This window comes from Lissotriton vulgaris, chromosome 2_1 (assembly GCF_964263255.1).
Source record: "Lissotriton vulgaris chromosome 2_1, aLisVul1.2, whole genome shotgun sequence".
NCBI classification, from domain to species: domain Eukaryota; kingdom Metazoa; phylum Chordata; class Amphibia; order Caudata; family Salamandridae; genus Lissotriton; species Lissotriton vulgaris.
In genome coordinates, this window is record NC_141687.1 from 170651485 (window position 1) to 170665935 (window position 14451).

The following is a 14451-nucleotide window of genomic DNA, read 5'->3' on the forward strand; positions in this document are numbered from 1 at the left end:
AGTACAAGCAGCAGTAAACGGCTATAGAAGGGTCAATTTTGGCCACTATTCACATACACTGTAGAAAATGCTTTCCCAAGTCTGTAAATAAAGAAAACCGAATTCCCTTCCTTTGTGAACTCTCCTTACTTCAGCACCCATGAAACAGCAATATTCCTATTTCAGTGGCCAAAGTTCATACGTCTTTACTGACGAGTAAGATCAACTGCTGATTTATGAATGGCACAGCAATCAAGGGCTGAACTCATACTTCTCATTGTATATATTACATAAGCTCTGTGAGATATTTAGCACTGTTTCTGCCACACCTAGGAAACCCCTTATCAGATCCATCCTAGTCTTCTGATGATGCCCAACTAGGAGATAGGCCACATAGTCTAGTCTATGAAGAGCAATAAAGAATACAGTTATGTTATGTGTATTTGTAAAGCACACTTATCTTAGGGTTCCGGGAGGGGGGGGGGTGTGTGTGTGTGTGTGTGTGTGTGTGTGTGTGTGTGTGTGTGTGTGTGTGCGCGCACACCTAGTACTGCCTACGGAAGGTTGGTTAATTGAAAAGCCAGATCTTCAGCTTCTTGTGGAATTCAGGAAGAGAGGCGGAGGCTCTGATGTGAAGCGGGAGGCCGTTTCATGCTTCAGGAGCAATGTAAGAGAACGCCCATTCACCTGATCTGGTTCTGTGTATGCGTGGGGTGGGTGCGGGTAGGAGTTCTGCGGAGAGGAGGTGGTTGGTAGAAGGAAATGCGACTTCTCAGGTAGGTGGAGCCTAAGATGTATCGTGTCTTGAATGTGTGTGTAAGGAGCTTAAAATATGCAAATTCTGGTATTGGGAGCCAGTGGCACACCCTGAGGTGTTGTGTGACGTGAGTTCTGTGTGGGAGGTGGAGGATGAATCTGGCTGCCAAGTTCTGGATGGTTTGCAGTTTTCTGGTGAGTTGCCTGGAAATTCCAGCGTAGAGAGTGTTCCGATAGTCCAATTTGTTGGGGACCAGGGCAGGGGTGGCATTCTTTCTAGTGTTGCTTGGAAGCCGTCAGAAGATCTTACTGAGCATTTTCAGGTTGTGGAAGCAGGATGCAGTGGTGGCGGTGACCTTTGTGGTCATGTCCAGTTTGCTGTTTATGATTCTTGCAAGGTCCCTTAGGTGGGCGCTGGGTGTGGGTCCCAGTTCTACTGACCACCAGTTGGAGTCCCATGGTGAGGTGTTCTTGCTGAAATCTCTACTTCTGTCTTCGTGTTGAGATTGAGACAGTTGGCTCATCCACTTAGAAACTTCAGACATGCAGGCGGTGAACGTGTTTCTTTTGTAGGGATCTTATCCTAGAGGGAAAGTATGAGTTGTGTGTCATCGGAGTAGAAGAGGATGTTGATGTCATGCCCGCGGATGACATTGGCCAGAAGGATCATGTATGCGCTGAAGTAGGTGGGACTGAGCAATAAACCTTTTAGTGCAACAGCCATAGAAGGAGGTGTGGACTGGCATTTATGTGTTAGCACACAAATTAAAGATCCTCAAATTGTTACAGCGTGTACTTGGATTCCAGCCCACTTGTTGCAGAGCTTAATGTCTCTATAAATTGTGAATATGAAGGAGCTGTCACTAGACCTCTTTAAGCTTTGAGCATTCAGTCAGGAGCTACAATTTCATAACATTATTACTGGTTATGTCAGATTTATGTTCTCAGTTTAACATTCCCTGAAAAGTAGGATATAACAGATGTAACAGCTGCAAAAAATGTATGTGCCCCTTTTCGCACTGTGACCTACCACAATCTCATAACTGCAAGTGATACAGAGTACAACACTGTAGCACAATAGGGCGACTAAGCCTAACTCACTACTGACGCAGAAATCGTTTGCACCTATTTTTACCACTATCACCTTAAGGGATCACATAGATTCTGACTTGATCTGATGCCTTAAGACACTTCCTAGCTAATGGAATCACTAAGGAATTTTCTCTTAATTTTACAGGAAAACAGCAGTGGAATTGGAATTGAGCAAATGTCGCTCGGAGCTCAGTTCCCTGAACAAGCAGCTACTTGAAGCTGTGCATGAAAAGGTGAAGCTCTCCCAGGAACTGGAGGCCTGGCAAGTAAGATCCTTCTCCCCCTCTACAACCAAATGGTTTTAAAGAATGGCCTCTCTTCTATGGCGCTCTGAATTTTCCTTCCAATGATTGTGTACAAGGGTTGAGAGTTTCGAAGGAATGTCAGACCTGAAAAAGGCAGTATGTCTCACAAATTCCTTACTATCTCGGCCAGCCCACAAACACTCACTCCACAAACACATACTCAATTACAGGCAATCACAGACATGCTATGATGTGGATAAAACTCCCACTGCAGCAGACACTACCACACTCAGGCATGAAATTCTCATGCAGATGTTAAGGATCCTGCTCACTCAGGTCCTCAATCAGGTAAACTGTTATCCACTCCGAACTGATGATGATTCCACTCGCTAATTCATACACCCTTGCGCTCACATTCACATACCATATGCCCTCTCTTTCTAACCTCCCTCAAGGTCACCCTGTCGCCTCTTGAGCCTGCGTCTTTGCATGCCACCCACCTAAGCCCATCCCATTTAGATACACAATTTCCCTTCCATTCACCTTGTGCCCTATCTCTTTCTCACCAATGCCAGAGTCTAAAAAGTCCTGTAACCCATCACATAAACACTCTCATCCTGTTCAGGGTTAATACCACTCAGTCTCACCTCAAACCATCTCTTTCAACTCACTTGGAATACCAACCTCACCCATACGATGCGTACACTCTCATTTTAGGCTTTCTGCTCTTATTCTCTCTCGTTTACCCAGCATGGGCACCTTCTCAGATCACCCATCCCGGCAATCTTCTCTCATCTGCCACCGGATTACTCATTGTGATTGACTTTACGCTCATTCTTTCATCTAGATTGAGTTCTGTTTAAAAACCATATCAGACATTATTGACGTCAATCTGACTCTGGGCCTGATTTGTACAGGGCCTCACACTCATGTCGGAGGCCCCGCAGTTGTGGGGAGTCTCCACACTTGTGGCAGAATCTCTGCAGTAAGAATTCTCAATGCGGAGCTTCCGCCACGAGCGCGGAGACTCCTCCACGACTGCTGGGTCTCCGCCATAACTGCAGAGGCCCTTTGTGAATCAGACCTTCAGGCTTCTGTCCCCCACTGCTGATAGTTTCATCCTCCATATGTTACTCATTCACACCCATCTCTTGCACTTACTATCGCCCACCATGGACTCTCTCCCTCTCTTCATCACCTTGGGCTCTCTCACCTCTTACCTTGAGGTGCCTATGTTCTCTTTACATTCTCTTGGCCATCTAATGATCCTTCTCAATCTAGGTTTTCTTCAGTTTCTCTCAGCTGTCTTTCTACCACTCTCTGCTGTTGTGTAATCTTACTCCCACTGTAGCTTACGTCACAAGCTAAAAGCTATCTTCAAATGTCATGTGCACTTTTCTTATAACCTTGTTTTATCGTATGTCACACTTTGGGCTCTCGCCCCCACAGCAGGTACTCACCCTCAATGTACTGAGGCACTGACTCCCTCAAAGTCTCTCTCTCTCTCTTTCCTGTTATGCTTTCTATTGCCCACTTCATACTGGCTCTCACATTCTCATCTGTCTTTCTCTGATGCCATTTCTCTCTACTACCAACGCTTGTTCTCTTTACTATCCACCTAGGCTTCTTTTCCCTACCATAAGCTCCCACCAACACGTACTCTCCCCATCAAAACTTTGGATCTATATGTAGCGCACCCCAGGAGACCCCACATGATGACCCCCTAAGACAAGTCTTTCTGTCTGCTGGAACCACTATAGCACTCTTCATGTATGCGTTCTTTAACTTAGCTTTTCGGTCTGTCTGTTCCACTCATCATCTTCTACCCTTTGGGAAAAAGGTGTGCATGGATGGACATGTGTGATCTGTTTCTCCAGATATATAGGGGGGGTGGATTCTAAGATCAAGCAATCTCTCCTTTTAAGAGATGTGGGTTCAAAATATTTTCATCTGGTAACTGCACACTTTACCACGTCTTATTTGTTTCTCCTTCCAGGAAGACATGCAAAGAGTGATCAGCGAGCAGGTCAAGAGCCAACAACAGAGAGAGAAAAACACAGTGTTAGAAGTCAAAGGGATCAGCACACATGCCGACTTCCTGCACCGTGCTAAAGAAAAAACCCAAACAGACCGCAAAGGTTTCTTCGCACTCTTTAATTTCTGAGGAGAGAGAGAATTCAAACAGAAGAATCACAGACTTTGATATTAATCCTTGCATCAAGGAAAACCAGGCCGCCCTTCTCCGGAAATGAGGAGACCAGAGTGAATCTGTAATGTATACCCTGCATTAGTGACCCAGAGGGTCCTGTGCTCTGCTGTCTCAGGAGGCACCGAGCAACCTGTGATCGACAGTATCACCTGCAACCCGGACAGATGGAAAGCCTTTTATCCAGCCCTGCAGTGAGAAGACACTGAGAAACATCTGATCTATTGCCTTCAATGACATTTTGAGGAATCTGTGATCTACAGATTAAAGCAAGAAAACATTGAGGCACCTCTGACCGATGCCTGCAAAGAGACGACGCAAAGTAACCTGTCTTCTATGACTTATAGTGAGATAACCTGGAGGGCGTTTGAGCTAGCCAGTGGTGTGCTAGCTTGGATCCTAAGGCGGGCTGCTTAAAAACAACGAAACCTTCTACACGCCAAAAGCAAGAAAGCCTTACATTGCTTTCCCCAAAAGCATGATCGTACGATAGTAATACCCAAACAGACTTCTGTACACGTTTGCATTGAGTGCAAACTCATTTGGTAAGCATTGGAGCCTTGCTCCTAGTAGAGGGGAGCAGTCAGTTCAGGATCAGGTGCAGTGGGAGAGAGTTATGTTTCTGTTAGTTGGGCCTCGGGGTCGGGAGAAGCATGAATCTACTGGGTATATATCTTTATAGATAATGATGAGGTTGTTCAGGTATAGTGGAATTTATGACTATGAAGAACATATCTGGCTTTAGGAGTCGTCCATCATTGTGAAAAAGTGAGGACAGACAAAGCTGAAAGTTATACAACACGTCCAATAACCAATAGGGCGAGTTTCCAAGGAAGACATTAAATACTGCACTGGTGACTGAGTTCCCCAAAACTGGAGCAGAATCACTCATTGATGGGTGTTTTTTTTTAATAAAAAAAACATTCAAGTACCAGCCTAATCATTTTATTTAGGAGAAACCCTATTCAGTTCCTTTTCCAGTAGTCACTAGAAGCAGTGAAGTGCACCCCGAAGGAACCAAACCGCTATTAGAAATTTGCGGAACAGAAAAGTTAGGATAGTGTCGCCCCAACCCCTCAAAAGGGGATCCATGGCCTGTTTCACGTAATCAAACAGAGAATATCCACTTCAGATGCAGAATTTTCTTTCTGCGGACCGCTTGGTTTCCCTGAATGGCTTTATATAATCTCAGTGCTAGTATTCGAAGACGTCTGCTTTCCCAGTCTGTTAAAGAAAAGTCTGGTAGTGTCACCGGTTCTCAAACGTTTACTAAACTGCGAGGCAAAGAATGTCCTAGTGATGGTGCCAGCAGTTATTTAATACAACTGCCTTTATGACAAATAAATTGTCATAGAGAACAAGAAATTAAGAAAAAGTAAAAGTAGTGTTTGAAAAACCCTAGCGTCACAAAAAAACGTAGGAGCTGAGAAAAAATGTTGCCTAACAATATAGAAAGATTGTGAGCAAATCTAAAATGACCAGACGTTGCAAACTACATATTAAAGGAAAAAGGCATCAATAGTTCGAAAAGGTCCTGCTGTACTGAATTGTTCACAGTTCAAAGGATGAATACACAGGAAAGGAACTTAGAGGGCCGACCACACTGGGCTTGAGGGTATCTCACACATTGGAGGTTCTCGCTTTTACTTCTAAAAGTAGAAATATATTAAAATGTCTCAAGCTCCTCTCTGATATGAGTCAAGCATATTGTATTAGTGAAGATCCACGGGGTGAGACCGATGGAAAGTGAAGAAACTAGAGAAGCGGTGATATCGACTCCGTGTGCAGGAATCCTGAATCGGTGATTCACTCCATGCAAGGAGGAACCTATAGAGAAAATGTTATGAATCTATTGTCAAAAAAAAAAGAAAAGTCCAGAACAAGGCAATGGGCTTTGCAAACCCTCCCTACACTGAGAAGATCTAAGTGAACCGATGATGAATTCGCTGCAGCAAGGAGACCGAGGAACCTGCAGCATGTAGGCACAGGTGAAAGATCCAGAAGAAGCTACATTCCTGCCCCTCTTCGAGAGGTGACTGTCATTATTCATTAGTATTGCAATAATTGTGTGAGAACCTGCCAGAGAGTCTGTGAGACGAGAGAGGCGGGGGGAGGGGGGTGTCACATTGTCAAACAGTGATCTCCCTCCTCATGAGAGGATTCTCCATCACTTATAGATTGTATATTTTTTTCTAATAAAACGTTTGACTTACTTGATGCCAGTTTCTCTTATTGTTTTTCAAACAACACGGGGATTGACTCAGTTTAGGAACCTAGAGGCTGGAATCAGTGCAATTAAAGTGTAAGAGAGTACTTCGAGGACCATCAATTCCAACGTTCTTTCAACAGGAGGGAGAAACCTATCCCTACTGAACAGTTCTACTAATGAACTCAAATCTTTGTACTCGTTCTAGTGCATGGGTCAACAAACAAATCATCAGCTAGTCTCCTTATTAAATAATCAAGATCTACTACAAATATCCATTTGCATATAGTTTTTACTCCATAATTAATTCAATTGTTTCTCTCATTCTTCATAAGGATCAGTTAATATGATATTGATAGCGAATGTATGAATAAGCAACTCCCACGTTTCCATCCTTCATTTTACTCATCACAATCCGGGTCTGAGAAAGTGTCTCTAAAAGTGCATCGTACTAGGAATATCTTAAGCGCATATTCACAATCTGTGTCTAATGAAGACCCCTTTTCTTGCGCTACCATTAAGGGTGTGTAAAAATATTGACCTTGCAAATATCGCTAGCAAAATTTTAACAGGTAAAAGATGAATCTCACAACATGGATTTTGGAGGAGAGTGTATTGTATAATTCTGGCAGGATTGTATATCTCTGCCTCGGTTAAAGTAGGGCACTGCAGGCCAGTGCCTGGAGCTCAGCCCATCCACCATACACAAACCATTAATGCCGGCCTTCCTGAGGTATAAATGGTGAATTGTCTGGCGTCTCGAAGTCTGTGAGCCTGCTGGAACTCCGGCCCTGGGTATCAAGGGATGCCCATGCCCCAGACCATATGCCATATTCCAGTCATCCATGTGACCTTACCTGAGGTATAACTGGGTCCTCAATTGATCTCGGCACCCTCAGGCCCTTGGGACGAGCTGGAACAGTTTATGAACAGGCTAAGGAAAAAACAACCCTGGGTAGATGACTGGCAGGAACCGAATCTGTCCAAACTAAAATGGGGCACAGAGGGGACATTCTTATAATCCGTGTACCCTTGGTGATGGGTTTGAGTGGGGGAGGGGCGTTGGAAAGATTTTAAGGGATGGAGGCTTGTGAGGAAATGTATGTACAGGGTATTGATAGTGATCTGTTTCCACTAAAAATCTTAGGAATTGTCTGTGACGTTGAGCTACTGGAGTATGAAAATATGCCTCTCGAAGGTCCACTGCACAAAGCCAATCGTTTTTTCTTATGTGCGGGAATATTAGATGGAGGGACTACATCCTGAACGTTTCCATTCTGATATATATGTTGATGAGTCCGAGGTCCAGGATAGGCCGAAATTGTTTAGAATTACTTTTCTTTTGAACCAAAAATTATCTGGACACCCTTGTTAGCTGGATTTGAGGGGAACAGATGTCTCATGCAATAGGTTTTCTAGATGAGCCATCGTGACATTTAATGGAGGGACTGGCAGTAGAATATTTTTTAAATGGAGTGCATACCTGTTTTGTATGATGTCTAATACCCATCTGTCTGAAGTTATAGCTTTTCACTCCTCTAGGAAGAATTTCACCACTACCCCCCCAGGATGGGAAACTATGAAGGGATGTTTGATCCTGATTGCTTGTTATGTGAGGAGTTTTTGCCTGGTTGGGAAGGCTTTTATGGAGGTAACCTTTTTTGACAATGGGTTTCATATGGCCTTTGTGCTTCCTTCTGTTGCTGCAAGTAGTGGTAAGGCCGCCTGGGGGGGGGGGGGGGATGGGTGAACACTATGGTAATAAAACCGTTTGTCTCTAGGCTTTAATTGCTGCTTTAATGATTTCCTTTGTTCCATAATGCCAACGGCCTTTAATGTTTCCACCTCATTTTTCATTCGGAGCATCTCTTCCTCAGTATGCAAAATAATGAGGAACCTGAAAATGAAGTGGCAAATTCAAGATCTTCAACTGGGTGTCAGGCTTTAGTGATGATAGTCTCAGCCAGGATGTTCGCCTCTGTGAGATGTCATGACAAAAATAATTGGTTGAAAGTTCTACCAAGCCTACTGTAGCACTTATCAATTGATTAGAAAACAATGAACCTTCATTTATCATTTCTAGGTAGCCTTGTCTGTGGATTAGTAAGTCAGGCATGAAGGCTTTCACTCCATCCCATATTTTGGGGTGATATATGCGCAATAATGCAACCACATTGGTGTTTCTTTTTTTTGATAAACAACTTTTATTGATTTTAAAACACATAAAACCATTCAGCCAGTACATGGAAATTACAGTTTTGAATCCATTCGCAAAAGCAATGTAGCCCCCAATCACAAACCCCATAAAAATTACATAGACGGGAATTGGAACCAGGTTAATCAGGACCCACCACATTCCCCAACCACTTCCCCCACACTCTGCGGTATTTCTTAGGGCACCCCTTGGCTTTGTAAAGGGCTTTCTCCTGGGTCGCACACCAGTCCACCCCTCTACGCCACCTCTCCGGGGCCGGTGGGTCAGGGCTTTACCAGGCCACCGCTATTTCCCGCTTGGCCACCATCATAGCTGTGTTAACAAATAACTTGTCACTCCTGGACCCGTCTAGCCCATCAGTGATCCACAGCAGAGAGTGACATGGATCATGAGGAACCTCCCAGCACAGTACTTCCGTTAGCTCTGCTTCAATAGATCCCCAGAACCGTCCCAAACGGAGGCAAAACCAAACCATGTGGGGGAAGTCAGCAGCGGCATGGTTACATCTCGCGCATGACGCGTCTGGGCGCAAACCTGCTTGATACAGGCGCAGGGGAGTGAGGTACGCAGCATGTAAGTAGTAGAGCTGAATCAGCTTGAGTTTGGCGGAGATGGTGACTGTTCTGAGGGCCATGAGGGAATCGCACCAGTCCACCTCGTCATCTAGGGATGTGGGGGTGTTGTTAAGTAGGGTGCGTTAAATGCGGGAGACCCCTCCCATACCCAAATCTCCCAGCATTGTCTGAGCCTCAGTGGGGCTATATTCGGGGAGCCTCATATCGTCTGTAATGTGCATATGCATGTCTCAACTGCAAATATAAAACTGGGACGAATATAGGGAGTAGCGAGTTTGGAGCTCCTAGAAGGACAGCATGTGGCCCCTGGCCCAAACGTCCCCTAGCTGGGAGATGCCAATAAGGTCCCAGGTTTTAAACACCTGTGTCCACTAACCTCCTGGAGCCAAGCCCCATGCCAGAAGGGGGTGCATTGGGTCAACTTCCCCGTCCATCCAGTGTGACGGAGCGATACGGTGTTTCTTAAATGGATGGAAGCTGTGCTACACACTTGTTTACCGATGTCAACCATCCGTTTGCTCTCCCGATCTAGAGGAGCAGTATATTCCGGAGCAAAAGCATGACTTCTCCTTACCACCGTTGAGATGATTGAATCCTGTTACGGTTGACTACTTTTAGAATAATCAGTATCTACTTGTGGAGGCCTGTACTTTTTTTTAGGAGTCTTGGCTAGCCGATTTAACTGTGGCTAGGGTTGGGAACTTTTCCTCAACAATGTCTATAAGACCAGGAAGAAGAGGTCTTGGGGTAGACCTTGGTTGAAGGGTTTCCAAGATTACTGACACTGTTTTAGCATAGATGCACCTCTTACTAGGGCATCTTAAAAGGTAATAATATTGTCTACTGGAAACATTAGTTGGAGAAGGAGTGTATGGCTACTTTGAGATGAATCGGAAACGCAAATCCAGAATTGGAGTTGTCCCCCTGCGCACAGCCTTCAAGGTACCCAACAAGGGGTGTAATAAAGTAAATCCAAATCACTAAAGTAGTCCATTATTGATTTAATCTCATTAATGGTTTCAACAGTTCATTCATATATTGCAGGTTAGATGTAACAAATAATGTCCAAAATGCTTGAATTGTAAATCCCTATGCATTTCGGGCTTTCCAATGAGCCCTTCGTCAGGGGAGAATCTAAAGAGAAGAACAAATGCACGGTCTGAGAAATAAAAAATATATCTCCATCAAATACATCATGAACATGGTACTTAAATCAATCATGGTTTCAAAAAACACATTAGTTAGTCGTAAAGTTATTGTGCTGCTAAATGGAATGTGTGCTTAGAACCCATGTTAACCAGAAAGTATATATCGAAATAGTGTGTGATAAATGCCTACTGTGGATTGAGGAAAAAGTGTGTTTAAAAACGAGCATTAAAAATGTGACGGAAAACTGTGCGCTTGAATGAATTTAAAGCGCGGTGATAACAACAATCAGCGTGAGCCTGTTCGGAGACGTAATGGTTTTCAAAAGAGTTGAAAGACAGGGTCGACCTTGTGTCAACAAATACATAATTTAACGTGGAAAAGTGCGGGCGATATTGCGGAGTTAGTACTTACTTCCAGCATTCGTGTAGGACAGTCAGACTGCTTTACGCGTGCTTTGCAGCTAGCGTTTAGGTGATTGTTAAGAACCAGTGGACGTGTAGCGTGGCCAGTTAGTGAAGATATAAAGTGGACTGCGGATGAGAGAGGGTTGCTGGCCATGTTAAAGTGGTGAACATGAACGAAAGAAGAACAAAGTGTATAGAAACGGTAAACAGAGATCAAAGATGTATGTGTGAGTATATAAAACGGGTGAAAATAGTGTCAAGCACACATTAAAAAATACCAGTGAGTATGAATTCATCACAAATAATGAAGCAACAGTGATGTGAAAAATACAATTCATAAGTAGCAAAGAAATTCCATTCTATCGTTGAGCCCAGTGGGCTGCATCGTGCACAGGTATCTGATCCAAAAGTTCTCTCTTTGAAGCAACTTATCCTTCATGTTCATGGCGACTGTGGTTTGTACATTCTCAAGCACAGTGAATTTCAGTTGTGCGACATTGTGTCTGTTTTCAGCAAAATGTGATGCAACAGTGGATTTCATATTGCTGGTCTGAATGTTGCTTTTGTCTTCCAAAATTCTAGTCCGGATTTTGCGTTCAGTATGCCCTACGTAACAGAGGCCCCAAGGACACTTGAGCAAGTAAATCACATTGTTGGTATTGCACGTGGCATTCACTTTTAATTAAATGAGATTGCCTTTCATTGGATGATGTAATATGATGCCCTTGATTATGTTGTTGCAATTGCTGCAGTTGTAGCAAGGTTGCAATCCTTTGTATGTGTCATGAGGTTTGAGATTTTTGGGGTGGGTAAGTATTTCTTTGAGATTGGGCCCATGGGTGTAGGCGAAGATTGGAGGTTGCTCAAACAGACCTTGAAAGTCTGACTCTCTGCTGAGAAGTTGCCAGTGTTTTGAGATGATTTTGCGGTATTTGGAACTCAATGTGGAGTATTTGGAAACCACAATCATGCGTTTGTTGTCGGTTTTGGTTTTAAATGAGAGCAGTTCATCTCTATTCATGTTATTACATTTTGTTTTGGCGGTGATAAGAACTTTCTCAGGGAAACCCCGATCTTGGAATCTCTGGCACATGAATTCAGTTTGTAGGATGCTGTCTGTGGGATCAGATATGATTCTTTTTACCCTCATGAGTTGAGACAAAGGTAAGTTATGTTTTAAACTGGGTCGATGGAAACTGGAGTAGTGTAAGGTGCTGTTAAGATCCGTGTTCTTTCGATAAAGAGTGGTTTGAAACTTGTTATCTGTCAACAGGACGTGTCGAACCCTTGAATACTTTGAGATGAAGTCAGGTTTTCCTGATCTCGAGTATGATGGGGATCATGTTTCTTCCGTTAGAAGGTGTCCTTCGTGGTGGAGATCTAATTGGTGATGGAGCTTTCCAATTTCTAATGGGCATCATAGACGTGGCCCTAGAAAATTGTTGCACAGGGGACAGATTCAAAAGATGTAATGGATGCTGTACAGGATCGTGCACTGCTATTATAGGTCTTATAGGCAGAAGCCCAGTAATTGTTTGAGGTAACAGAGCCTCTGACTGACGAGAAAGAGAACTGTGAAGATGGAGACACTGACCATTGTGAAGAAGACGATATATTGACTTGAGGTATCCTCGACATCAAAGAACGTGAAATCGACATTGTGCAAATCCTCTTTGTGGGAACCGGTGTCTTTAGTGAAGAATGTCTCTTCGACTCCGAATGAGTTTTTGTCTTAGATGTCACTGTTGAGTGATGAGACTCTGACACCCACCTATGCGATCTTGATGTCGAATAGTGGGTTATCAAAGCTGACCTTGAGTGAGACGACGGTGTTGTCTTCAGCGTCAATGACGTTGTTTGTAATTCTGCCACCAACTTGGACATTGAGCGATGCCTATGTTGGTGGCGTATCAAAAAAGACCCTTCTTTTGATGCCTAACAAAACAGGGCCACAACTTGTGATGTCAATGTTCTTGACGTCGGTAAATGACATTGATGAGAATGGTGTCGATGTCGTAAGGGAGATTTCCCTCTGTGGGAGTCTATAACTGATTTTTGATGCTTTTCTGCAGAATGATGGGAAGATGATCTTTCCATTCTCTTCCTTTTCTTGTTCTGCCTTCATATCCTCAATCCAATTACGCAGTCTGATGTCTTCTCTGGGGCAGATTTGCAAGCCCTGTGCGACTCCTTGCGTCACTTTGTGGACGAAACGGCGGCGCAAACAAAGCGGCCAATGTACTACATAACGCATCTAGGGAGATGCATCACATTGTAAAGCCCTGCGTCACATTATACCTTTGCCAGGTATAATGTATGCAGGCTAGGCATTTCCACGCAAAAGGCCACGTAGAACTGATGCAGTGAAATGTACAACTTTTCACTGTGTCACTCTATGCCTTCACTGTGTCAAAATCCCTACGCCGGCTCAGGCCAGGCATAAGGAATGACGCTGGGCTTTTTGTGTGGGACTCACCTATCTGTTGTGGTACATTGCTGGAGTTGCGTCACTTCCTTGAGCCTCTCCGGCGATGCATCTTTTTTGTGCCTACAGATGCGTCATTATTTCTGACGCATCTGTTAATCCTTGCGCCATGGAGCGCTGTATTGTAAATACAGCGCATCCGTGGTGACGCAAGGACATCTGGCACTGGCGCAAGGAAACTGACGCATCTATGCAGATGCGTCAGTTCCTTGTAAATCTACCCATCTGTCTTTAAGCGTCCACTTTGACATCTTCCTACAAATGTCACTTCCTTTAGTGAGGTGTGTAGGTGAAAGACACACCACACAGACCTTATGAGCGTCACAGCTCGCCTTATTTATACCACATGATGGGCATTTGGTAAAAAGATCAAGCATTCTGACTAAAAACCCTGTCAGAAAAAATGTATGTATTGAACAGTGGAGATGCCAAATTTCCGAGCACAATGCTTTTACAAGTGCTGAATAAGTGAAGGAAAAAGATTTGTAACTGAAAAGACACTTGCGGTGTTCAGAGATCCTGCTTGATGGAGCCGGAAAAAAGAACCGACAATCTCAGGCAAACTGCCACTACAGTGCATTGTGGGATAGGGTGCTTCTGAGGTCCTTAAAGATGTAGGACTCTTTTTTGTTTTTTAATCTCATCCATGGTAGCCTATCAGGCTGCTTTTCTTCTTCATTATGTTTTTAACACATACAGCCTTTTTCCATGACAACGCATTCAGCAGGAAAATACACAGACAGACTACACTGAGGCTTTTTGGAAAATGACTTTCAGTGATGAACATTCTTCAGTGCTGTTTTACTGAACTTTTAATATATAGTGACACACACAAACACACTCTCTCTGTCTGTCTCTCGGTTTGTCTCTCTCTCTCTCTTGCCTCACTTACTCGAAGTTTCAGGAAGCAATGCGCTCGCACGGTCCTGAAATAAAAACTCATACCTGCAGTGGTGGTACTAAGAAACAATGCCCCAAGATTACACTAAGAGTCCGAGAAGCATGCACCACAACAGCAGTCATGTGTTATATGTCGTGAAAGACTAAAGTAGATCATGTTATAGAATGCAAGCCCTGACACAATCAAAACCACATTGCACTGAACCACTGAGGGTATGCCAGATAAGTGGAACAAATGA

General features: G+C 43.9%; 1 protein-coding gene across 1 annotated transcript in view; it reads left to right on the forward strand.

Annotated features, from left to right (window-relative positions):
- Positions 1-6495, forward strand: part of LOC147729772 (BICD family-like cargo adapter 1) — a 96972-nt gene extending 90477 nt beyond the window's left edge. Inside the window, exons 8-9 of the mRNA XM_086954655.1 lie at positions 1973-2093; positions 4069-6495. Of these exons, the coding sequence (XP_086810781.1) occupies positions 1973-2093; positions 4069-4236 (289 nt within the window). The 3' untranslated portion in view covers positions 4237-6495. The remainder of the gene's footprint in view (positions 1-1972; positions 2094-4068) is intronic.
- Positions 6496-14451: the final 7956 nt, after the last annotated feature.